Source organism: Paramormyrops kingsleyae, chromosome 25 (assembly GCF_048594095.1).
Source record: "Paramormyrops kingsleyae isolate MSU_618 chromosome 25, PKINGS_0.4, whole genome shotgun sequence".
NCBI lineage: Eukaryota > Metazoa > Chordata > Actinopteri > Osteoglossiformes > Mormyridae > Paramormyrops > Paramormyrops kingsleyae.
The window spans coordinates 14,792,273-14,817,104 of NC_132821.1; the positions used below are offsets into that span (position 1 = coordinate 14,792,273).

General features: G+C 45.8%; 3 protein-coding genes and 1 long non-coding RNA gene across 4 annotated transcripts; all 4 read right to left on the reverse strand.

Moving 5' to 3' along the window:
- Positions 1–1,287: 1,287 nt before the first annotated feature.
- Positions 1,288–10,004, reverse strand: LOC140583128 (uncharacterized). Its single transcript, XM_072707767.1, has 6 exons — positions 9,951–10,004; positions 6,253–6,474; positions 5,974–6,153; positions 5,719–5,866; positions 5,464–5,625; positions 1,288–1,434 (listed from the first exon to the last, which is right to left on the reverse strand). Exons 1-6 carry the CDS (start codon positions 9,962–9,964, stop codon positions 1,288–1,290), a joined length of 873 nt encoding a protein of 290 aa, XP_072563868.1. The 5' UTR covers positions 9,965–10,004.
- LOC140583129 (uncharacterized) lies at positions 3,151–5,062 on the reverse strand. Its single transcript, XM_072707768.1, has 6 exons — positions 4,717–5,062; positions 4,514–4,633; positions 4,272–4,432; positions 3,977–4,180; positions 3,604–3,851; positions 3,151–3,505 (listed from the first exon to the last, which is right to left on the reverse strand). The coding sequence occupies exons 1-6, from the start codon at positions 4,912–4,914 to the stop codon at positions 3,201–3,203; spliced, it is 1,236 nt and encodes a 411-aa protein (XP_072563869.1). The 5' UTR covers positions 4,915–5,062; the 3' UTR covers positions 3,151–3,200.
- On the reverse strand, positions 7,437–9,160 carry LOC140583045 (uncharacterized). The gene is made up of 2 exons (XR_011985840.1): positions 8,051–9,160; positions 7,437–7,645 (listed from the first exon to the last, which is right to left on the reverse strand). It is a non-coding gene; the product is annotated as an uncharacterized lncRNA (long non-coding RNA).
- Positions 10,005–12,429: 2,425 nt separating the features above from the next.
- LOC140583130 (N-lysine methyltransferase KMT5A-A-like) lies at positions 12,430–13,386 on the reverse strand. Its single transcript, XM_072707769.1, has 2 exons — positions 13,218–13,386; positions 12,430–13,119 (listed from the first exon to the last, which is right to left on the reverse strand). The coding sequence occupies exons 1-2, from the start codon at positions 13,384–13,386 to the stop codon at positions 12,521–12,523; spliced, it is 768 nt and encodes a 255-aa protein (XP_072563870.1). The 3' UTR covers positions 12,430–12,520.
- Between the last annotated feature and the right edge of the window lie 11,446 nt (positions 13,387–24,832).

A 24,832-nucleotide genomic window follows, 5' to 3' on the forward strand; every position in this document is an offset into this window, starting at 1 on the left:
TTAATTAATAGCTGTTAGAGTGAAAGTTATTCTGAAAATCTAAGGGGTGTGCATTGTCCCCCAGAGTCCCCTGATCCATGCACACTTGGTAGAATGTGGCTGTCCCATATTGCTCCAGAGCTATTAACCCTTTAGTGCATTGCCCCTATGCCATGTAATATGCATACAATGTATCAATTAATAACTATTAGAGTGAAAGGTATTCTGAAAATCTAAGGGGTGTGCATTGTTCCCTGTAGTCCACTGATCAAAGCACACTTCACTAGATGTGCCTGTCTCGTCTAGTTTTGAAGTTATTAACCCATTCATGTATTGTCCCATTGCACAATATACGGATACATTCGAACATTCAAAAATTAATTAAAAATCGTACGTAAAGCAATCTGGGAAACAAAGGGGTGTGCAACAGTCGCCATGAGCCCAAAATGCTAACCGACCATGTCATTACAGCTGACAGGACCTATTTTATTAGCTATTAACGCGATTTTGCACAAATCACGAAATGGTTTGAAGCGACAAAATAACCGGTGTGCATCGTTGTCTGTGGACTGGACAACACGATTTTATAACTAAAAACGTCCCACCTTACTTCCGTGAAAAGTTATTGAAGCTAGAAAACTGAATATCGAATATGAGGCTAACTTAACCGCGGTGGGTAACCGATATAATCTGCCGACAACCCTGCACTCCCAAAACCTAGCACGTCGGGTGCGACGCCCCTACCCCCAGGTAGTTACACAATGTTTGAACGCATAAACCACCCTAAACACAAACGAGTGATTTATTGTAAACGGAAAGGTCGCTTCTCTTTCCGCTGTCCTCCAACCTTAAACAGCAAGCTATAAAACGGACGGCATGAAAGAAAATACTTCAGGCCACAGAGCTGAATTAGGCCCCGATGACGCAGAGGAAATTGAATAATTCAAACATCCCCTGTTTTAGCAATTCACCAATTTGTCCCGTTGTCATCAATAACAGAAAAAGACAGATTTAACTCAAAACGGGAAAAAAAGAAAGAAAACATCTAAGGGTTACACAGCAAAGCATAGCACAATACCAATCGTCATTCACCTATTCAAAATACAGTGCGTAAATGACATTAAACAAACACTTCGACTGCGCTTAATTACATCCAACACACACTTATGCATACAATTGTCCAGATCTGCAACTTTGCCGAGACCTTCACCCGATTGAGGAGAGTGAAGAAAAGGAGCAGGTTTACCAGTCAACGACGGAATGGGTCGAGATGAGTTGTAGGGGGAGGCCTCTGTATGGCAGGGTCACTCACTCGCGCTGCATCCGAGGTCGAAATCGCCCGAGTATACGCCCGTGTAACACAGCTCCGGGGCCCTGGATCTCAAAACCGGCGCGCGCTGCCTCCACTTCAGCACCGCTAATCCGGGTGCCCTCCTCCACGATATTCCCCAGCTCCTTCAGTTCCACCGGATGCCAGGACACGACTTAGACTCCCGAAGATGCCACTCGTCATACCCGCTGTCGTCGACACCACTCAAACAGCCCCTCCGCGTCTCTGTCTTCCGCTGCAGACCGAGATGGCGTCCGGCGTATGCACACCAGGCTGCCCGCCACGCTCTCCGCTTGGGGTGGCGCAGCCCCAATAATCCCTAACTCCAACACAAACAAAAAAAAAAACAGACTTTCGTCCTGCCAAAACGAAGCCGGGCTCCAACTATACTAGCCGCGATTCCTTGTAAAAAGTAAAAAAAAAAAAAAAACTTCACGCGACTGTGCTTCCACTTCGCCCAACCGACCTTATTTTACCGCTCCCCTCACCACCAGAGACCCGCCCAGCAACGCTACTCATTAGATAGGCTAAGGCATGACCGCATGATCCAGCGAGCCCAGAGACTAGCAGGGAAACTTTAAAATAAAAACCACGGATCTTTATATCCGCTACACAATATTGGCGGTATGATCCAATTTCGATTTCGCCGTATTTACCCTGAAATTTCTGCCTGAAATTTCTGCACGAATTCGCCACCACACCACATAAATATATAGTATACTATAATATAATTTACCCAAACAACAGATCCCTTATGTTGCTTGCTCATATACATTTAATTTCTGTCTGTCTTTGCCATTTCAAAACCATGTTGTGACTCTTGGGTGACTTTAATATAAGCTATTGGAGCTGTAATCATTTACGTTTTACACTCTCTTGATTAATGTGGAAGATCGTAATTTAAAATACATAGGATGATAATAAAGAATGTATGCTTTCTTATTTGTCGGTCACGGTAAGCAACCGCAACACCCCGCATACCATCGGACAGCTACAGCGATTCTGAGCAATATTGGCAGTATGATCCAATTTCGATTTCGCCGTTTTTACCCTGAAATTTCTGCCTGAAAGCACTCGCTCACTAATTGGAGCGAGCCAGCCTTAAAGGGCCCAGATCGCATTACTGATGGTACCACATATTGTTCTAATCCGTACTGTTGTGACACAGACATGACATACAGTGACTACTAATATTAGCAGGATAGGCTCAATGTATAATGTTCCGAATATTTTGGCATATTGCTCGGCATTACTGGTTCTTTAATACATTTATTTGAGTCACTCTGTTTGTTTACGTGACCTGATGTTTACGTGAGATCTCAGCCTAATTGTTACGTTGGCAGATTGTTGGGGGATGGGTAGCCCTGCATGTGCATCGCAGAGAAGTGCAAAACAGCAATCAAGGAAACAATAGCCCTAGGCTGGCAAGCCCAATCCAGGTATTTGTCCCCTCATGTCAGAAGCTGATGTTAACGGCTTGAGTAACTGACCTGCTTGATTCAAATGCTGATGACTCCCAGGCTGAGGAATTTGTAACTAAATAGTTGGATTAAAAATATTTGCATCATTGTAATTTGCTCACAACTACAGCTAACTTGCCTGTGTGGCCTGTTCCCTGTCCCTTGTTTTCTTCTGCTTATCACTTACTTTTAGTTGAATTTCCAATTGTCATCTCCATTGTTTAGTGCTCAATGTCTTTGATAAATATCATATATATAATATGTCTAATATAAGTTTAATAACTTTATAATTTAATATAAGTTAGGACAAGCTTAATACTAATTGTATATCAACTATATATATCATAATTAGCCCTTCTGAAGTCTGTTACCCGTCATCTCAGATGTTGATGTTAACCGCTTGAGTAAGTGACCTGTGGGTCGCACTTAAACTACTGGCCCTCAGTGGCTGTGACTACCGGCCCGTGGTAGTCACACACCACCTCACCAGCCTGGAACTGCCGGGTGGCGCAGACTCCCTTCCCCTTCCCCGCAATGTCCATCACCACAAGTCCCTTCCACTTCTGGTTGTGGATGAGCTCCTGGATGTGGCTAGAGTCCACGGCAGTGTCCACCGAACCCACTGGTCTCCAGTCCTTCAGAACGCTGGCCGCGCTGGGAACGTTACTTTTCCAGCCTTGGTTCCTGATCCAAGCGTCGACCCGGGACTCGGTGGGCTGCCGTCTGCCAAAGTGTGCTGTCAAGAACAAAGTAAATTGTTGTTAGTTAAGAAGCCTATGTAGATAGGACCGTTTCACAGTAAAAAATGTCATTAGTGCTATAAACAATACTCACACAAGACATGCCGTACGCGCATCCTCATCTGGGCCTTCAGCCAGCGATCATAGAGCTGCCGCTGAAACCGGCCCGACGTCTGCGAGCGTGCTGTCTTGTCTGGGATGTCGCCATCCAGGGTCACGGGGTGGGTCCGAAGGAGCTGATCGAACGCTGCCTGGACATCCATCCGTTGGTTGGATGCCAGGGCAGCATCCCGTGCGGCACCACGGGCAGAACAGCTGGGCCCTTCCTCTGCGGAGTCAGCGCTGAGATAAAAATAAAACAAAAAAAAAAAAACCCACAAACGTTTAAGGTTAGTGTTCAGTGGTGAGGGCTTTGGTTGTGTGTCTTGATGTTGGTAAGTGTGTTGACAAACAGAAAACATGCCTACCTTGAGTCACCTGCCAGCTTCTTCAGCAGCTTACTGGCCAGCACCACATTCCGCGACTGCTTCATCCGGTAGTGCTCGTCAGCCGTCGCAGTGGAATGAGTGAGGTAATCGGCCACCAAGGACTTCTCTTGGTCCGTCAAGTCCTTGGTGGCCGTCTCAAAGATGCGCCGGGCCGTCTGGTAGGTGACTGGATCCAGCTTGTATCTAAAATACAAAAATACATTTATTAATACGTCTCACACAACAGGTATGTAGAACATATTATAGGGGGAATTCATCATGACGATCAGCTCACTTTTGGTGCAGCCGGTTGAGGTCATTCGAAGCGTTGAACGCCGGCCTGCCTGCGGTGGAGACGAAGAACCGTTTGTCTCCTCCCAGGTCATCCAGTGTCGTCCGGCTCCTCTTGGAGCTCAGGAGCTGTGGCCGTACCTGGGTGAAGTAGATGTCGAACCACTGTTGGCAGAGGAAAACAGATTAAATCGCTGCTCTTGAAATAAACTATGAAATAAATCTTATCAAACTTGATATACTTACCGTCTCCTCCTCAGAGGATAATGCAAACGTGGCCGCTTGCTGCGCCGACGTCTTGTGTTCCTTCACCACAATCACCGTATGGTCGGCCTCGTACGTGCTCCTGGTCATCCACTCCTGGACCTACACAATACAATGATGTCCCACTGATAAATAAGAGTGTCGGCAAAAAGGAAAAGTGAAGACAAAAAGAATACAACACTTACGGTCATGTGCTCCACCACGCCTGGTGGCTGGAGATGCTTCAGAATGACCGTGGCCTCCAGGTAGTAGAGGACAAGGCAGCACTCTGCACACTCCAGGGGCATCTCCTCCGGATACACCTTGCCAAGGACTGCCAAGAAGTCGTTCTTGGCAGCCCTCAGCACGGCCCAGCAGTCCTCTGGACTCTTCTCTGGGCTCATCCCCGTGAGAATGACATGACTATGTGGGTGGGAGAAGAAAATTCAATTACTGTCAATCCTAATCAATACAGTACACATTTTAATAAAATGTGCTCACAATGTAAAATGGCTCTGCTTCTCCGTGCAGTGCACTCCAGGAGCAGTGAGGGAGATTAAAAAAAAAAAACATTATGAGTGTGTTAAACACAGTAGAGGAGATGTATAATCAAATCATAATATGGAATTTAACGGGTGTTGACAGTTGAACTTACCTCCTTTGCGTCATCTCCTTACTCACCAACTTTGCAGAGCTCTGCTGGAGTGAGCCCAGGTACTCCACGAAGAACATTGCCTCATTCCACAAGGCAATGTTGTCACGCCGGAGGTTGGTGGCCACGGTGTGGTACTTGAGGAATCTGTCAGAGGAAGGACATGTATGTAAGTATCCATATGTACATAAACTTGTACATGCCACCATGACAATAGTGGGAGGACTGAACTTCCTTGAAGAAAACAGATACGACAATACAACACAAACCTACAATATACTGTTAAAAATCTACATGCTACCAACCTCTTCAGGCTCTTCATGTAGTTGACCTGAGTCTGCCTGGTGAGACCAGCCTCAGTCAGCTCCCGAAAGAAGAGCTTCGTCTTCTCCCTCTCCCTCAGAAATTCAAGGGATGGCTCTTCAGGGTTCACAAAAAACATGAACCTGCTGACGTTTTCCACCTGGAAAATAAGATCGGCATTACTTAATGAATATATTGCGTAGATATAAAGCTCCAAAAAAATAATAGAGTGAACTTTTATGGGAGACCTCACCGTCTGCTTGAAATTCTCAATCAGGAGATCCTTCTCCAAGTATGCGGCGAAGCCCTTCAGGAGGGGATGGTCCAGAGAATGTTTCCGGTACAGTCCCTTCTCCTGCATCATGTGCCTGGAGGTCTGTGGCCACTGCACCTCCCGGGTACTGCCATGTGGAAAACATATTTCGTCTTAAAATTGCACCTTCAATTGGCTCACAAGCAAAAGCAAAAGGTATCAATGAAGCTGCAAATCCGAGACACTCATACTCACACTTGAAAGATCTCGCCGTTGCTGACACTGACTGCGTCCTCCGACTGCTCAGTCGCCGAGCTCTCCGGTCGCTGCACGGTTGTACCAGCCATCACAGGAACACTGCTGGTCTGCGCCGCTACTGCTGGGGAGGGGGTGTCAGGCACCACCATGTGGCGACGCTCCAGCTCCTGGATCATCCTTTCAGACAAGTAAGTAAATAAAAAAACTGTTAGTAAATGTCATACTGAAGAAACGAAGCGAGATGTGTAAAAAAGACTGAAGAGTTTTCCCACCAACCTGCTCATAGGATTAGCATCATCCATAATGTCTCGCAGGTGCCTGTAGCTGAACACCCTGCCCCACTGCAGAACTTCAAGCGCATCCTGCTTTGCCTTCTCCACTACTTCTTGGATGGCTTCTTTCGAAGATCTCTTCATGCACACCCTAGTCAGATGCACCGAGAGGCTTGCCTGTGTCTTCTTGCACACGGGGCAGAGCAGGAAATGCCTGTTGGAAGTACTGCGGATATAAAAAAAAACAACAAAAAAAAAACAATTAACAGTTTTATGTAACAGTCAAGGAAGTGTTACTTAAGATTAGATTTAATTAATGATTTTCAGGACCCATTCCAGTCATCATCATCAACATTGTTCATTCCTCAGTGGTTTGGATAAATAACATTTGCATATCTATTGTCATCCTGATGGGTCCCAGACTGAGAAAAGTAATTAGTAACCCAGCTGGCATTTTAACGTGGAGTCAGCGTTGAATCAACGTCAGGTGTCAGTGTTGGATAACCGTTGGATTTTGTTTAGATTTTGCAAATCTAATCAACGTTGAAATAGCAACGTCATTCCAACGTCACGTTTGTCAACATAGGTGAATTTGCCAACATTGAATCAATATTGATTTTAGTTTAGATTTTGCAAATCCAATCAACGTTAAAATTTCAACGTCACTAAAGTCCTGCTTTTCAACAGTTTATTTTGTTAAACTGTTTTCACTAAAGTACTGATGTTTTCAACAGAACAAACACCTTGAAATGGATACATAAACGAGTTAGTGAACATGCAGAGTCAGCTAGGACTAGGGTGACCAGATAATCCATGTCAGGGAGGACACTCTGAGCTAGTACAGGTATTGTAAATTACCATTTCAATTAAACGGACCTGGATTTCACTTGAGCACTGAGTTCTTGCTGTGTGCTGATTGGTCAGTCTCCTGTAATCATGCATGTTTCACTAATGCTAATGTGAAACAGCTGGATGAGTCTTTCAGTCAAGGAAATAAACCAGTCAAAGCACAAGAAGAGCTGAGCTATTTAGCCGAGCACAGGAGCCTTTCAATTTGAAAGTAGTTTGTAAAACCCGAAGTAGCTCAAAGTGTCCTCCCTGACATGGATTATCTGGTCACCCTAGCTAGGACAAAGCCAATTGGTAAAAGCAAGACCAGGAAGAAGATTAATAAAGACATTTCACTGATTAAAGAAACATGCTTTATTACGTAAAACATTTTACACAAACACTTGTTGAACTAGAACAGCCCAAACACTGGGCCACATTGAACATGGCTAGTTATTTTTCCATTTTTCTGCCACCGCCACCCATCCTCTCTGGTGCATATTTTAAATATTTGGCCATGTGTTCATTTATTTTTGTTGTTGTAGTATCAGATGAGCTGAACACCACGTCTGAAAAAAAAAAAAAAAAACAAAAACTTTGTTTAGTTTATTTTTAAACCTGTTTTACAAATGAGGACATCCCCAAAGGGAGCTTTTGACAGGTTTCTCTCACTTTTGGGTACAAATTTGTCCACAAAATATAGTTAAGTCACACACACGGACACAGCGCTTCGCGGTTAAATTAACTTCTGCCCACATGCACGCGCGCACACACAGAACGTTCGGTTGGCGGTTTTTGACAGTCACACACACGGACACAGCGCTTCGCGGTTAAATTAACTTCTGCCCACATGCACGCGCGCACACACAGAACGTTCGGTTGGCCGTTAAACGTCTGACCATACACACAATACGTATTAATATGTGGGCCAGAGTCAGGCACACTCAAAATGTATTTAGGAAAGTTCTAGTTACCGCCAGATTCCGTCCAAAACGGTCCACTGTCAGACAATCTTCTAGCCTGAAGATGAAGACGCAGACCCACTTCGCGCATGCGCAATTGTCTGGGACCGTCAGAGCCAATAAAATCCAGTTCTAGTCACTGCCATTGTGTGATGGACAACCGCCGTCCTGCAATCAAGTCCTTGTATTGCTCTCAGTAAAAAAGGGCTTTTTTATGCTTTTATATTGTCAACAACAGTATGTGTCATATGTCATATAAAAAAAAATATTCACATACCTCAACAAGAAGAACATAAAAAAAAGAAATAAATATTTATTATAAAAATTACATAGGATTACAATGCAATTTTTACTTTAGGTCAGCACCAATCCTTCTATTTTATTATTTCTTCTTCTTTGTCTTTCGGCTGTTCCCTTTCAGGTGTTGCCACAGCGAATCATTTGCCTCCATCTAACCCTATCCTCTGCATCCTCTTCTCTCACACCAACTAACTTCATGTCCTCTCTCACTGCATCCATAAATCTCCTCTTTGGTCTTTCTCTAGACCTCCTGCCTGGCAGTTCCAACCTCAGCATCCTTCTACCAATATATTCACCATCTCTCCTCTGAACATGTCCAAACCACCTCAATCTGGCCTCTCTGACTTTATCTCCAAAACATCTAACGCAGTGTACGGTGTGACAATATGCACACAAAAAGCAATATATAGGCCTACATAAGAATGGAAGCTTGTTTCTTATATGCAACGACTTGAAAATTTACAAATGCAACAAAATAAAATCTTTTCCAGTTTCATGCTTTGCCTATTTGCACATATTTTTTACTTCTTAGAAGTATTAATCCCAGCTGGCATTTTAACGTGGAGTCAGCGTTGAATCAACGTCAGGTGTCAGTGCTGGATAACCTTTGGAATTTGTTTAGATTTTGCAAATGCATGGTTGTAAAAATAATGTTGATTTGACGTACAACTCAAATTTTATTTATATTTCTATGTTGAATCCATAGTTAGTTAACAACACCATTTCAACCATTTGGTATTCAACGTTGTTTTGACGTTGAATGAATGTTTTTTTATAAACTGACATTATTTCAACCACATTTAAACGTTTAAGGTCGGTCGAATGCCAGCTGGGAAACTACATGATCACAACTACTGAAAGATTTTTACTAATTACAGTCGAACTTCGTTACAACGTACCTCGGGGGACATTAAGAATTTGTACGTTATAACCATAGTATGTTGTAACCAGGTCCCTCAAAATGAATGGAACGGGGGCTGCATGCAAGAAGTGCGGCCGGCGTGGAATGCTTCGTGAGGATAGGTTCATACAGTTAGGCGTTGCTAAGCGATGTAGATGGCCGGCAACAGCCGATTCTGAATTGTGCACGCGCTCGGAAGATGAGGCTGTACGTTGTAACGATGGTCAGTTTGCCTATTTTCCTCTGAAAATCATACGTTATATCGAAGTTTACGCTGTAAAGGTGTATGTTCTAAGCGATACCGGCAAATGGAATAATGCAATACGCGAATTCGGGACATCGAAATTTGAACGTTGTATTGGTGTAAACGTTATAAACGGGGTATGTTGTAACGAGGTTCGACTGTAGTTACATTTATATCAAGCAATATAAGCCCTTATATTTTAGCAATCTGAAAGTGCTACAGAGTAAAAATAAAGAGATTAAATAGGAGAATCTATAAAATGTCTTTCTAAAAAGATGAGTTTTTGTAATTAAAAAAAGTTGCTTCGAAATATTGTTTTAGTTTTGTAGTGGATGCAATTTAAGTTTAAACAATAGTACTGTAGTCAGTTTAAGAGACTTAAGCAGTGTCAGTAAACTACATACAAAGATGAACAACACAGTTTCTACACATTCAAAAGCAATAATAAATTGATCGTAATTACTTACGCCTTGGAAGCCATTCTTCACGAGTTGTTCAACAAAAGATGAAATCTTGAGCAGAATCTGGAGCTCTTGTCTCGCTGGAAGCAGAGGTAGAGTGACTGTACATGCGGAGGTCTCCTCTTAATATACGATTCTGACCGCCCCCCCGCCCCCTCGTAGCCCCGCCCACCCCATCCCACCCCACTCCACCCCCGGTGTCACTCTGAGGGACACTTCCACTGGAAGACAGTTTCAAACAATATAACTTTTAAAAAGGATAAGAACTGAATTTTTATTTCTAAATAAGGTGATAAATCGATAGTGCAGTTATAAAACTTCTGCACGATTTCGCCACCACACCACAATGTGGAAGATCGTAATTTAACATACATAGGATGGTAATAAAGAATGTTTGCTTTCTTATGTGTCGGTCACGGTAAGCAACCGCAACGGCCCGCATACCAAGCTACAGCGATTCTGAGCAATATTGGCAGTATGATCCAATTTCGATTTCGCCGTTTTTACCCCGAAATTTCTGCACGAATTCGCCACCACACCACATATATATAGTATACTATAATATAATTTACCCAAACAACGGATCCCTTATGTTGCTTGCTTATATACATTTAATTTCTGTCTGTCTTTGCCATTTCAAAACCATGTTGTGACTCTTGGGTGACTTTAATATAAGCTATTGGAGCTGTAATATTGTCCGTTTTACAATCTCTTGATTAATGTGGAAGATCATAATTTAACATACATAGGATGATAATAAATAATGTTTGCTTTCTTATGTGTCGGTCACGGTAAGCAACCGCAACGGCCCGCATACCATCGGAAAGCTGCAGCGATTCTGAGCAATATTGGCAGTATGATCCAATTTCGATTTCGCCGTTTTTACCCTGAAATTTCTGCCTGAAAGCACTCGCTCACTAATTGGAGCGAGCCAGCCTTAAAGGGCTCAGATCGCATTACTGATGGTACCACATATTGTTCTAATCCGTACTGTTGTGACACAGACATGACATACAGTGACTACTAATATTAGCAGGATAGGCTCAATGTATAATGTTCCGAATATTTTGGTATATTGCTCGGCATTACTGGTTCTTTAATACATTTATTTGAGTCACTCTGTTTGTTTACGTGACCTGATGTTTACGTGAGATCTCAGCCTAATTGTTACGTTGGCAGATTGTTGGGGGATGGGTAGCCCTGCATGTGCATCGCAGAGAAGTGCAAAACAGCAATCAAGGAAACAATAGCCCTAGGCTGGCAAGCCCAATCCAGGTATTTGTCCCCTCATGTCAGAAGCTGATGTTAACGGATTGAGTAACTGACCTGCTTGATTCAAATGCTGATGACTCCCAGGCTGAGGAATTTGTAACTAAATAGTTGGATTAAAAATATTTGCATCATTGTAATTTGCTCACAACTACAGCTAACTTGCCTGTGTGGCCTGTTCCCTGTCCCTTGTTTTCTTCTGCTTATCACTTACTTTTAGTTGAATTTCCAATTGTCATCTCCATTGTTTAGTGCTCAATGTCTTTGATAAATAACATCATATATATATAATATGTCTAATATAAGTTTAATAACTTTATAATTTAATATAAGTTAGGACAAGCTTAATACTAATTGTATATCAACTATATATATCATAATTAGCCCTTCTGAAGTCTGTTACCCGTCATCTCAGATGTTGATGTTAACCGCTTCAGTAAGTAACCTGTGGGTCGCACTGGTAAAATAGTTGAGGTTATTTTTCCTTAAACGGTCATCATGTTTTTATGCTCCACAAATACTGTAGGTTGTCAGCTTTATTTGCCTGTGTACATTTTATATTGTCTGTCATTGCTTTGACCTCTGTGATTTTGCTAAGGTTATCCTGCTAATTCCCTTGCAAACTGTAAAATAAAAGCGTGATTATTTGAGTAGACGGGCTGTGTGTTTCAGTTCGTCACGTGCTTTGGTGTATTTGCGGTGTATTACAGGTCAGTGTGCCACGCATCAGATAGGTAGTGGCCCAGTCTATAATGCTCCAAATATTTTGAAGGGTTACTCTAAAACTGCTGGGGCTATTGACATGTGTCTGGTCTCTGTGTGGACCACAAATGTTGTGCTTTAATTTGATGCTTAATTTGGCTTTATAGCCTGAGGTAGGAGCTCAAACAGACCTCATTCTAGGCATCCGTACAGATTGTCAGGCCCTTCCGAAGTCTGTTACCCATCATCTCAGATGTTGATGTTAACCGCTTGAGTAAGTGACCTGTGGGTCGCACTTAAACTACTGTAATACTTGGGGCAACGACAAGGTCTTAAACTTTATACATTGTCAAAAAAAAATAATAATAAAGTGACACTTTTCTAGTATAATTATTTCACATTTAAAGAGTTATTTCACATAAAAACTGCATACAAGAAAATAGTACAGTGCAATCAGGATGTACTTGGGCCAATTGATTAGAAATTAAGAGCTTTACATTTGATGAATGAATAATCTGCCCGACCTTGCATGGTGGAATAATCTACCCACATCACTTTTGGGAAGAGTAGCAAACAATCAAAATGATGATCTTGCCAAAAATTAACTACATGTTCTCAATGGTTCTCAGTCCCTCTCCCCTGAACGATTTCCTCTGCACCCCATAATCGAACAACAGTTCCTCCCCAACATTAATCCTGTTCAGGGCCAAAAGCAAAATAACATCCTGTCCCCCGACGGCTGGGCTGTACAGTCTTGGCCGGAGGTTGGCCTTCTTATGGGAATGATTAATCAGCCGGCCAAAAGGCTGTATGCCCGGGTGACAGGCACACTCAGACTTATGGCTGTTCCGGAAGAAGAACATGTAGCCAGATTCTTCTTCCTTCGTCGATGAGTGAATCCGCTGGCCCTCAGTGGCTGTGACTACCGGCCCGTGGTAGTCACACACCACCTCACCAGCCTGGAACTGCCGGGTGGCGCAGACTCCCTTCCCCTTCCCCGCAATGTCCATCACCACAAGTCCCTTCCACTTCTGGTTGTGGATGAGCTCCTGGATGTGGCTAGAGTCCACGGCAGTGTCCACCGAACCCACTGGTCTCCAGTCCTTCAGAACGCTGGCCGCGCTGGGAACGTTACTTTTCCAGCCTTGGTTCCTGATCCAAGCGTCGACCCGGGACTCGGTGGGCTGCCGTCTGCCAAAGTGTGCTGTCAAGAACAAAGTAAATTGTTGTTAGTTAAGAAGCCTATGTAGATAGGACCGTTTCACAGTAAAAAATGTCATTAGTGCTATAAACAATACTCACACAAGACATGCCGTACGCGCATCCTCATCTGGGCCTTCAGCCAGCGATCATAGAGCTGCCGCTGAAACCGGCCCGACGTCTGCGAGCGTGCCGTCTTGTCTGGGATGTCGCCATCCAGGGTCACGGGGTGGGTCCGAAGGAGCTGATCGAACGCTGCCTGGACATCCATCCGTTGGTTGGATGCCAGGGCAGCATCCCGTGCGGCACCACGGGCAGAACAGCTGGGCCCTTCCTCTGCGGAGTCAGCGCTGAGATAAAAATAAAACAAAAAAAAAAACCCACAAACGTTTAAGGTTAGTGTTCAGTGGTGAGGGCTTTGGTTGTGTGTCTTGATGTTGGTAAGTGTGTTGACAAACAGAAAACATGCCTACCTTGAGTCACCTGCCAGCTTCTTCAGCAGCTTACTGGTCAGCACCACATTCCGCGACTGCTTCATCCGGTAGTGCTCGTCAGCCGTCGCAGTGGAATGAGTGAGGTAATCGGCCACCAAGGACTTCTCTTGGTCCGTCAAGTCCTTGATGGCCGTCTCAAAGATGCGCCGGGCCGTCTGGTAGGTGACTGGATCCAGCTTGTATCTAAAATACAAAAATACATTTATTAATACGTCTCACACAACAGGTATGTAGAACATATTATAGGGGGAATTCATCATGACGATCAGCTCACTTTTGGTGCAGCCGGTTGAGGTCATTCGAAGCGTTGAACGCCGGCCTGCCTGCGGTGGAGACGAAGAACCGTTTGTCTCCTCCCAGGTCATCCAGTGTCGTCCGGCTCCTCTTGGAGCTCAGGAGCTGTGGCCGTACCTGGGTGAAGTAGATGTCGAACCACTGTTGGCAGAGGAAAACAGATTAAATCGCTGCTCTTGAAATAAACTATGAAATAAATCTTATCAAACTTGATATACTTACCGTCTCCTCCTCAGAGGATAATGCAAACGTGGCCGCTTGCTGCGCCGACGTCTTGTGTTCCTTCACCACAATCACCGTATGGTCGGCCTCGGACGTGCTCCTGGTCATCCACTCCTGGACCTACACAATACAATGATGTCCCACTGATAAATAAGAGTATCGGCAAAAAGGAAAAGTGAAGACAAAAAGAATACAACACTTACGGTCATGTGCTCCACCACGCCTGGTGGCTGGAGATGCTTCAGAATGACCGTGGCCTCCAGGTAGTAGAGGACAAGGCAGCACTCTGCACACTCCAGGGGCATCTCCTCCGGATACACCTTGCCAAGGACTGCCAAGAAGTCGTTCTTGGCAGCCCTCAGCACGGCCCAGCAGTCCTCTGGACTCTTCTCTGGGCTCATCCCCGTGAGAATGACATGACTATGTGGGTGGGAGAAGAAAATTCAATTACTGTCAATCCTAATCAATACAGTACACATTTTAATAAAATGTGCTCACAATGTAAAATGGCTCTGCTTCTCCATGCAGTGCACTCCAGGAGCAGTGAGGAAAAACATCATGAGTGTGTTAAACACAGTAGAGGAGATGTATAATCAAATCATAATATGGAATTTAACGGGTGTTGACAGTTGAACTTACCTCCTTTGCGTCATCTCCTTACTCACCAACTTTGCAGAGCTCTGCTGGAGTGAGCCCAGGTACTCCACGAAGAACATTGCCTCATTCCACAAGGCAATGTTGTCACGCCGGAGGTCGGTGGCCACGGTGTGGTACTTGAGGAATCTGTCAGAGGAAGGACATGTATGTAAGTATCCATATGTACATAAACTTGTACATGCCACCATGACAATAGTGGGAGGACTGAACTTCCTTGAAGAAAACAGATACGACAATACAACACAAACCTACAATATACTGTTAAAAATCTACATGCTACCAACCTCTTCAGGCTCTTCATGTAGTTGACCTGAGTCTGCCTGGTGAGACCAGCCTCAGTCAGCTCCCGAAAGAAGAGCTTCGTCCTCTCCCTCTCCCTCAGAAATTCAAGGGATGGCTCTTCAGGGTTCACAAAAAACATGAACCTGCTGACGTTTTCCACCTGGAAAATAAGATCGGCATTACTTAATGAATATATTGCGTAGATATAAAGCTCCAAAAAAATAATAGAGTGAACTTTTATGGGAGACCTCACCGTCTGCTTGAAATTCTCATTCAGGAGATCCTTCTCCAAGTATGCGGCGAAGCCCTTCAGGAGGGGATGGTCCAGACAATGTTTCCGGTGCAGTCCCTTCTCCTGCATCATGTGCCTGGAGGTCTGTGGCCACTGCACCTCCCGGGTACTGCCATGTGGAAAACATATTTCGTCTTAAAATTGCACCTTCAATTGGCTCACAAGCAAAAGCAAAAGGTATCAATGAAGCTGCAAATCCGAGACACTCATACTCACACTTGAAAGATCTCGCCGTTGCTGACACTGACTGCGTCCTCCGACTGCTCAGTCGCCGAGCTCTCCGGTCGCTGCACGGTTGTACCAGCCATCACAGGAACACTGCTGGTCTGCGCCGCTACTGCTGGGGAGGGGGTGTCAGGCACCACCATGTGGCGACGCTCCAGCTCCTGGATCATCCTTTCAGGTAAATAAGTAAATAAAAAACTCTTAGTAAATGTCATACTGAAGAAACGACGTGAGATGTGTAAAAAAGACTGAAGAGTTTTCCCACCAACCTGCTCATTGTCAGGGTCGGCCTCCCGCTGTGGTCCTTCCGTGCCCCTTCCCCGTTTGACCAGCAGGTGGTGCTGGGCATCCCATCCATACGTCAGTCCTTGTTTCTCCCCTGTTACTTGTCTGGTCTCGTGGCTCAATGTATTAAGCATGTGTTTTCTGTTTGCCCCTCGGTCCTGAGTTCCCTCTTGTTGTGAGTTCGAATCCCGCCTTTATTTAGCTCCCTGGTGTTTTCCTTTATGCTTAATTATTCCTGGTGTTTGCTTTGTAATTGGTTTTGGTTTTGTTTCTTGTTCCCCTGCTTATGTTATTGCCTATGTACCTTCCGTGTGTTGATATATGCTTCCTTGGTTAGTGTTTAGTTTCCCTGATTGTTAGTGTCTTTGAGTTAATTGGTTTCACCTGTGTCCTGTTTCCCTAGTCTTTGTTAATCAGCCTCACCTGCCCTGTGTTAGTCATTACCCCTGTAGTATAGTAGTTCCTGCCTTTGTTCTGTTCCCCGCTGGTTCATCGCGTCGTGTCTATGTGAGGGTTGTTGCTTGTCTTGATTAGATCTGTATTCTGTTTACCATCCTAGTTTTTGTTATTTAGTTTTTGTTAATTAATCCCCTTTAGTTTTGACCCCTTGTGGTCCTTTTGGTTTCATTGTGTTTGTAGTGTCTTCGGTTTATTTTAATAAACCCTTTCTGTTCCCTGAGCCGCAAGTGGGTCGTCCGCCCTTTTTCGTGCACCATGCCCCGTTCCCGTTCCCGTGCCTGAGCCGCCCGCAACCTTGACAGTATGAACCAGCCAAAAGGACGATCCCCAGGCTCTGGGACACCTGCTGTTCTGGATGATGTCCAGGCTTCTGTTGAGGAGCTCTGCACTCTTCAGGCCGTCTGGAGACGGCTATCCCTGACTCCAGCTGTCCTCCAGTCACCCTGGTTATGCCGTGCCGTGACCGAGGCCGGCAACCAGCTGCTCCAGCTCTCTCCAGCATCTCCGGAGGAGGAGGTGCGAAGGCTGGTGAGGGCCTTCTGGCACCTGGTGGACCTGGCCGGGTCGCCTAAGGAACCCGAACCAGGTTGCCCAGGGGAAGCCACGGTCGCCTCCGTCGCTCAGCCCGAGCCCTGCCCAGAGGAAGCCGCAGCCGCTTCCGCCGCTCTGCCCGAGCCCTGCCCAGGGGAAGCCACAGCCGCCTCCGCCACTCTGCCCGAGCCCTGCCCAGGGGAAGCCGCAGCCGCCTCCGCCGCTCTGCCCGAGCCCTGCCCAGGGGAAGCCGCAGCCGCCTCCGCCGCTCTGCCCGAGCCCTGCCCAGGGGAAGCCGCAGCCGCCTCCGCCGCTCTGCCCGAGCCCTGCCCAGGGGAAGCCGCAGCCGCCTCCGCCGCTCTGCCCGAGCCCTGCCCAGGGGAAGCCGCAGCCGCCTCCGCCGCTCTGCCCGAGCCGCCCGTGCCTGGCCCACAGGGGGCCTCTGCTTCTGCGATGCCCCGGCCGCCCGCGCCTGGCCCACAGGGGGCTGCCGCCTTTGCGATGCCCCGGCCGCCCGCGCCTGGTCCACAGGGGGCCGCCTTTGTCTCTGCTCTGCCCGCATCCGGCCCACAGGGGGCCACCTTCGTCTCTGCTCTGTCCGCGCCCGGCCCACAGGGGGCTGCCGCCTTTGCGATGCCCCGGCCGCCCGCGCCTGGTCCACAGGGGGCCGCCTTTGTCTCTGGTCTGTCCGCACCCGGCCCGCAGGGGGCCGCCGCCTCTGTGACGTCCCAGCCGCCCGCGCCCGGTCCGCAGGGGGCCGACTTCATCTCTGCTCTGCCCGCATCCGGCCCACAGGGGGCCACCTTCGTCTCTGCTCTGTCCGCGCCCGGCCCACAGGGGGCTGCCGCCTTTGCGATGCCCCGGCCGCCCGCGCCTGGTCCACAGGGGGCCGCCTTTGTCTCTGGTCTGTCCGCACCCGGCCCGCAGGGGGCCGCCGCCTCTGCGACGTCCCAGCCGCCCGCGCCCGGTCTGCAGGGAGCCGCCGCCTCTGCGACGTCCCAGCCGCCCGCGCCCGGTCCGCAGGGGGCCGACTTCGTCTCTGCTCTGCCCGCATCCGGCCCACAGGGGGCCACCTTCGTCTCTGCTCTGTCCGCGCCCGGCCCACAGGGGGCTGCCGCCTTTGCGATGCCCCGGCCGCCCGCGCCTGGTCCACAGGGGGCCACCTTTGTCTCTGGTCTGTCCGCACCCGGCCCGCAGGGGGCCGCCGCCTCTGCGACGTCCCAGCCGCCCGCGCCCGGTCTGCAGGGAGCCGCCGCCTCTGCGACGTCCCAGCCGCCCGCGCCCGGTACGCAGGGGGCCGACTTCGTCTCTGCTCTGCCCGCATCCGGCCCACAGGGGGCCACCTTCGTCTCTGCTCTGTCCGCACCCGGCCCACAGGGGGCCGCCGCCTCTGCTTCTCCATCTAAGGCCGTCCCGACCCCATGCCCCAAGGCCCGGACTTCTACCTCCACACAAGTGGACCTTTCTTGGCACTGGTGGGGGCCCAGCAAAGGACCAGCCCGGTTCTGTCTCCCTTCTCATCATCGCCTTCCTGTCCCAATCCTGCAGTCCCTTCCTCGTTGTCACCCTCTGGTCCCCATCCTACAGTCCCTTCGTTATCGTCCTCCAGTCCCCATTCCGGTCTTGTTTTCCGCCTCATGCCCCAGGATTTGTTCCTCCGTCCCCGCGTCTGTTCCCGAGTCAGTTGGTTTTTGGTCCCCATGTTCTATCTCCTGCTGTGTTTTCCCGTCTGGTCTTTTTGTACCAGTCATGGCAAACACAGACACAAATCAAATGTATATGAGCAAGCAACATAAGGGATCTGTTGTTTGGGTAAATTATATTATAGTATACACTATATATTTGTGGTGTGGTGGCGAATTAACGCAAATCCTTCAGTCAAGACACGGCCACGGCCTACCTGAGCATTGTTTCTGACCATGTCCATCCTTTTATGACCACCATGTACCCATCCTCTGATGGCTACTTCCAGCAGGATAATGCACCATGTCACAAAGCTCGAATCATTTCAAATTGGTTTCTTGAACATGACAATGAGTTCACTGTACTACAATGGCCCCCACAGTCACCAGATCTCAACCCAATAGAGCATCTTTGGGATGTGGTGGAACGGGAGCTTCGTGCCCTGGATGTGCATCCCACAAATCTCCATCAACTCACCTAAAGGATTATTAGGAACACCATACTAATACGGTGTTTGACCCCCTTTCGCCTTCAGAACTGCCTTAATTCTAAGTGGCATTGATTCAACAAGGTGCTGAAAGCATTCTTTAGAAATGTTGGCCCATATTGATAGGATAGCATCTTGCAGTTGATGGAGATTTGTGGGATGTCAAAAGTCAAAGTTGCTCTTCTATCAGCTTGAATCAGTCGGCCCATTCTCCTCTGACCTCTAGCATCAACAAGGCATTTTCGCCCACAGGACTGCCGCATACTGGATGTTTTTCCCTTTGCACACCATTCTTTGTAAACCCTAGAAATGGTTGTGCGTGAAAATCCCAGTAACTGAGTAGATTGTGAAATACTCAGACCGGCCCATCTGGCACCAACAACCAGGCCACGCTCAAAATTGCTTAAATCACCTTTCTTTCCCATTCTGACATTCAGTTTGGAGTTCAGGAGATTGTCTTGACCAGGACCACACCCCTAAATGCATTGAAGCAACTGCCATGTGTTTGGTTGATTAGATAATTGCATTAATGAGAAATTGAACAGGTGTTCCTAATAATCCTTTAGGTGAGTGTATATTCATATTTCAAGTAGCAACCTAGCAGTCGAGACATGTTCTGGTAAATTGAGCAAAATGGGTGGATTTTACCTTGCTACCAAGGTGAACCAATAGAGCAGGAGAATTGTGTTTGTTATACGTTTGAGCCTGGTTTTTTGGTGTTTTGTGACCAATCAGAACTTAGAAGAGAATTATGGTTTATCAACTAGTTTCTCTTTGTGCTCGGGGTCCTTGGTACCTGGTGCCAGAGTGTGATGGGAGCGCTTTGCTGGATTGCTGGATAAAAGAGATACCTTTGCTCACCAAGTGAGAGGCCCTGAGTTTTATTCTAAGTGGCTCAACTAGAGTTATCAGAGAGGTTAATTTATAATTTTACTACCAGAATGCTAGAATAGAAAAGGGCCTCTTCCCTAAACTTTTCCCACAAATAGGGACACATAGAATTGTCCAAATTGTCTTGGACATTGTTTTTTTTTTTTGATAAAACATTATGTGTTACGGTCATGTGCTCCACCACGTCTGGTCGCTGGAGATGCTTCAGAATGACCGTGGCCTCCAGGTAGTAGAGGACAAGGCAGCACTCTGCACGCTCCAAGGGCATCTCCTCTGGATACACCTTGACACCAAGATTCAAGAGATTTATTTGTTACATACAGTACAACATGCAGTGAAATGTATCTCTGTGTCACCCTTATTTGGCTGTGAAAAATAGAAATAGAAGAGAAAAAAAGAAAAAAGGTAAGAAGTAAAGTAGGAGTAAAAAGAGAAATTACATCATATAAATACTATGGAACCAAGATATAATCTAAAATATACAGTGCAATATATACAACCTAAAATCAAGAATCTAAAATACAGTGCAAAAATCTGAATATAGTGCAAATGTGCAGTATTTGTGCATTCAGTGCAAACATACATAGTGTACAGAAAGGCCAGAGTTAGTTTAAATTGAGAAGCCTTATGGCTTGGGGGAAAAAACTCTTCCTGAGTCTCTCAGTCCTGGACATCAGGCAACGGAACCGTCTGCCTGAGTTCAGCCTGCAGAATAGGCAGTTTGCGGGGTGTGAGGAGTCCTTAATTATCTTGGTACCTCTGGACCTGCAGTGTTTATTGTAGGTGTCCAGCAGGGAGGGCAGAGGTACTGGAACTAAACGGTCTAGGCCAACCCCTGAAAAACAACCCCATACCATTACCCCTCTTCCATCAAACTTGGCACAATCCAGTCAGGCAGGTAACGTTTTCCTGGCATCTGCCAAACCCAGACTCATCCATCAGACTGCCAGACAGAGAAACTTGATTTGTCACTCCACAGAACACATTTCTACTGTTCTAGAGTCAAATGACATGCTGCTTTACACCACTTTATCCAATGCTTGACATTGCGTTTGGTGATGTGAGGCTTGCATGAAGCTGCTTGGCTATGGAAACCCATTCCATGAATCTTCTGGCATAAGACTTAATGCCAGAGAAAGTATGGAGCTCTGCAGTTATTGAGTCAACAAAACATTAACGAATTTTCCGCACTATGCACCTTAGCACTCTGTCACTTTTGTTGTTCCTAAACACTTCCACATTTCAATAATACCACTTCCAGTTGACTCTGGAATATATAGCAGGAAAGGAATTTCACAAACTGACTTATTGCCATGGAGGTATCCTATGACAATAGCCTGCTTGAATTCACTGAGCTTTTCAGAACGACCCATTCTTTTACAAAGGTTTGTAAACCTGAATGCATGGTTAGGTGATTGACTTTATGCACCCACGACAATGGGTCTGAATGAAACACCTGTGATTGAAAGGTGTGTCCCAATACTTTTGTCCATATTGTGCATGTCAAAATGTATACATTCAGTATGTTTCGTGACTTCATTGCATTTCCCTCTGCAAAGATCAGTTTAATCTAAATGATGAAGTTAAAGACAGAGCTGAAAATTAGTTAAGTCATGACTTTGAAAGTTATCCTGACAAGGGATTCTGCAAAATCAGAGATGGAACTGCTGGTTGGGCTGGTCATCGCCTGCTTTTTCTAAGTGATGTAGGACTAAATGTAAAGTTTCAAACTGCTTAATGTATATTAGTCTGTTTTATAATGTTTAAACAAAAAGAACATTTAATGGGTTTGCATCTTATATCTCCTACAATGCATTTTGCAGTTGATTCCTCCTTGATTTGGGTATAACGATAAATAACTGGCAAGAGAGACAGAGAGAAACTTTTGGGAAGTGTTATTGTTCAAAGTTAAACTGATTGTCCAAACCATTTTGGTTGTTAATTGTAAAAAGTTAATGTAAATCACCTATTACCCACTGTAATCCATTCTATACCCACCCCTGTAGACTTCACAGAGCATCACTGCCAACAAAATAAGAGGGTTACAATTAAAGAGGGTAAAAAATTCACGTAAAACTTGCCAATTCAGGTTTTCAGCACCATGGACAGCAACCTAATGTTGTTTAAAAGGCCATTATTATGCTCATATTCACTGTTCATAATTAAATTTTTAGGGTCTACAAGAATATATGTACATGCTTCAATGTTCTAAAAGCACATATTTTTTCTCATAATGTACATCTCTATTCACCCTCTGCCTGAAATGCTCCATTAAGGCTTTTAATCCCGCCTGGGTGATGAGCCTGCTGTGCCCTGATTGTTCAGCGTACCCTACATACCCCTACAGATAGATCCTGGCAGGTAGGCAGCCAATTAGGATTGTGTTACGAGGTGGATGTGTTGGCGCCCACTCCTGGGTTATTCCCTGCCCTGTGATGGGCTGGTGACCATAACACCTGAACTGTTGATGGTAGTTTGGCTTGACGGCAAAAACCCTGGAAACCCTCGTGTCTGTGCTTCCTTCCAGGTCTCCCTTTTAGCCAGGCTGCCATAGTTACTTCAGTACTGCCGGAGGTTAGGTTAGGTGTAGGGCAATAACTCTTCTCCATCTTCTCTTTTCCGAGCTGATCGCGAGCCGACACTACACCGCTTGAACCCTCACCTGGACTCCTTGGAGATAACTACATGAAACCAACTGGGACTTTAAAACTATATGGACTCAAATTAATATCAATGTTAATACAGCTTTAATGCTCCCCGGTCGCCCAGAGGAGGATGGGATCCCTTTCCGAGTCTAGGTTCCTCTCAAGGTTTCTTCCTGCTAGAGGGAGTTTTTCCTTGCCACTGTCACCTCAGGCTTGCTTGCTGAGGTTCTGGCCGGTTAAACGTAAAGAGCTTTGTGACATTTTCATCGTTCTACTCGGATCAGATAAATTTTCTTATTCAATGAGCAAATACATTTTAAAAGCAGAAGTGTACATGTTATCTGGTATGATACAGAAACAGCTATAACATCCAACATGAGTTAAGACAGCAATATTTATTTATTTTGTTTCTGGTACTGATGAGACATCTGAGACAGTTGCATCTTTCTCTCCATCAGCATTTCCAATTGTAACTGAAGAATCTTCATTTTAATATCATGCTCTTCCTGCAGATACTTTAGCTTTTGCTCATAAAATTCAATTGCCAGCCTTTCCTGGAGAGAGATTTTTTGGTGAGCAGTACTGGCTGACATTGCCACCCTTGCTCCTGCAGATGTGAACGGTGAATCAACATGCAGGTCTTGAGTACTGTCCACATCATTTTGTCCTTGAAACAAGAAAAGTCCATATGTATGGTCAAATAAATGCAGATTGCATGAAGAGATATTTCATATCAGATGACACAGAAGTAAATGAAAGTTTTAAAGTAGAGAAAGAAAAGGCAAAGTGAAATGTTCTCACATACTTGAGGTAGATGTGTGTGACACCTCATCTGAACCCTCTGGATGGTCGTCAGTTGAGATGTTCTCCAACATTGGCTGGCTCTCCATTATTCCAGGCCGTGAATCATCCAACTGATCGGGTTCTTCATTTGCCTATAAATTGCAAATAAGACAACCTCAGTTCAGCTAATTCAGACTAGTATAGGTGATTTTAAATTGATCTTGCCTACCGCAAGTCAGGACTCCATAGTGCAGTAATCAGTAATTAGTCATTCAGAAAGCCATTTTTAAAACTATGATTAACTATTCCAGATTAAGGCCAACCCCTGACTTAATTTAAACCGTGTCTGGGAAACTGCCCCCTTAAGATTAAACTCAGTACCTTGATGCTGGTCTCTGGGACCTCAACGAGGACAGAACTCTCACGTCTGTTACCCACAGCTTCAGTGGCGTCTCCCTCACTGTCTGCCTCAGGTCCCACACCTGAAAACAATACTGCATGGTGAATACAGGCATTTGTTCCACTTTTCTTTACCTTCTTCCTAGTCACTCAGTGGAAAGGTGTGTGATCTACAGGTGATGCAGTAGGCCTACCTGTCTCAGCCTCTGCAGCTGGGCTGCAGAAATCATCGTCAGCAGGAGGGCTGCATGATTCCAGGCACTGATGCAGAGTGTGGTCCAATGAGAGAAAATTCTGGACAATACTTCTCACGAAGTACTGCCCAGCAAACTTCCACTCAGACCCTGCTTTCACGATGGCATTTGGTGCGTCATATTTGACAAAGCACCTTTTTCTGCCCTTTGTGATGGTGAACTCGATACACCGTGTAACGCCCCCCTGCTCATAAAAGACCTCCACACGGTAGACTACTCTCTTAACCTTGCACATTTTGGTGACTAAAAGAAGTTTGCAGTTAATGCGTGTTGCAGAAAATGTCAAACTGAGATGATCGTCCGACAACGATCAAATTTATACTCTGGGTTCTAGAACTTACACTCGTAAGCAACTGTTTATGCATGTAAACAACTGCTTATGCACGTAAACTACTGTTCCAAAATCTTCTTGGAAACGGACTGGAACTGAATGGAAGAATGTCACTTTGTAGACGAAATGTATTTCGTGAGTGAAAGAAATGCATTTTGTTTACGTAGAGGGTGCGCGCCTGTGTAGCACCTTTCAATGACCAGAAGGTGGAGAACAGGTGTTACGGAAAATTCAGTTTCCCCATGTTCCCCCTGTCGCACGCTGATCTGAAATCACGACGTCACCCGCTGCTTCGTAGTTATACGGTTTCGCTGTCGTCTTAATGTCTTACTTTATTTCTTTCATATCTTTCTTAATGTCTTTAGTGTGCTGCGGGAAACAAACTATTTATGCAAAAACATCGCCTGTCTTTTCGATATCTGTGTATTTAAAGAACTGAAACTATTTCAATCGCTGGTAATACTCCTTTGCGTAATACTGTTTATTCTAATTATGGCGTAATT

What these genes read in the sequence shown, in the direction of transcription:
- LOC140583130 (XM_072707769.1), bottom strand. Translation starts at nt 13,386, where the DNA reads ATGGATGTCCAGGCAGCGTTCGATCAGCTCCTTCGGACCCACCCCGTG. An exon ending in GCGCGTACGGCATGTCTTGT is followed by an intron (nt 13,120 to 13,217) that starts GTGAGTATTGTT and finishes TGTTCTTGACAG; the next exon opens with CACACTTTGGCAGACGGCAG.
- LOC140583129 (XM_072707768.1), bottom strand. Translation starts at nt 4,914, where the DNA reads ATGAGCCCAGAGAAGAGTCCAGAGGACTGCTGGGCCGTGCTGAGGGCT. An exon ending in TATCCTCTGAGGAGGAGACG is followed by an intron (nt 4,433 to 4,513) that starts GTAAGTATATCA and finishes CTCTGCCAACAG; the next exon opens with TGGTTCGACATCTACTTCAC. An exon ending in CTCAACCGGCTGCACCAAAA is followed by an intron (nt 4,181 to 4,271) that starts GTGAGCTGATCG and finishes TTTGTATTTTAG; the next exon opens with ATACAAGCTGGATCCAGTCA.
- LOC140583128 (XM_072707767.1), bottom strand. An exon ending in GATGCTAATCCTATGAGCAG is followed by an intron (nt 6,154 to 6,252) that starts GTTGGTGGGAAA and finishes CTTGTCTGAAAG; the next exon opens with GATGATCCAGGAGCTGGAGC. An exon ending in TTGAGAATTTCAAGCAGACG is followed by an intron (nt 5,626 to 5,718) that starts GTGAGGTCTCCC and finishes CTTATTTTCCAG; the next exon opens with GTGGAAAACGTCAGCAGGTT.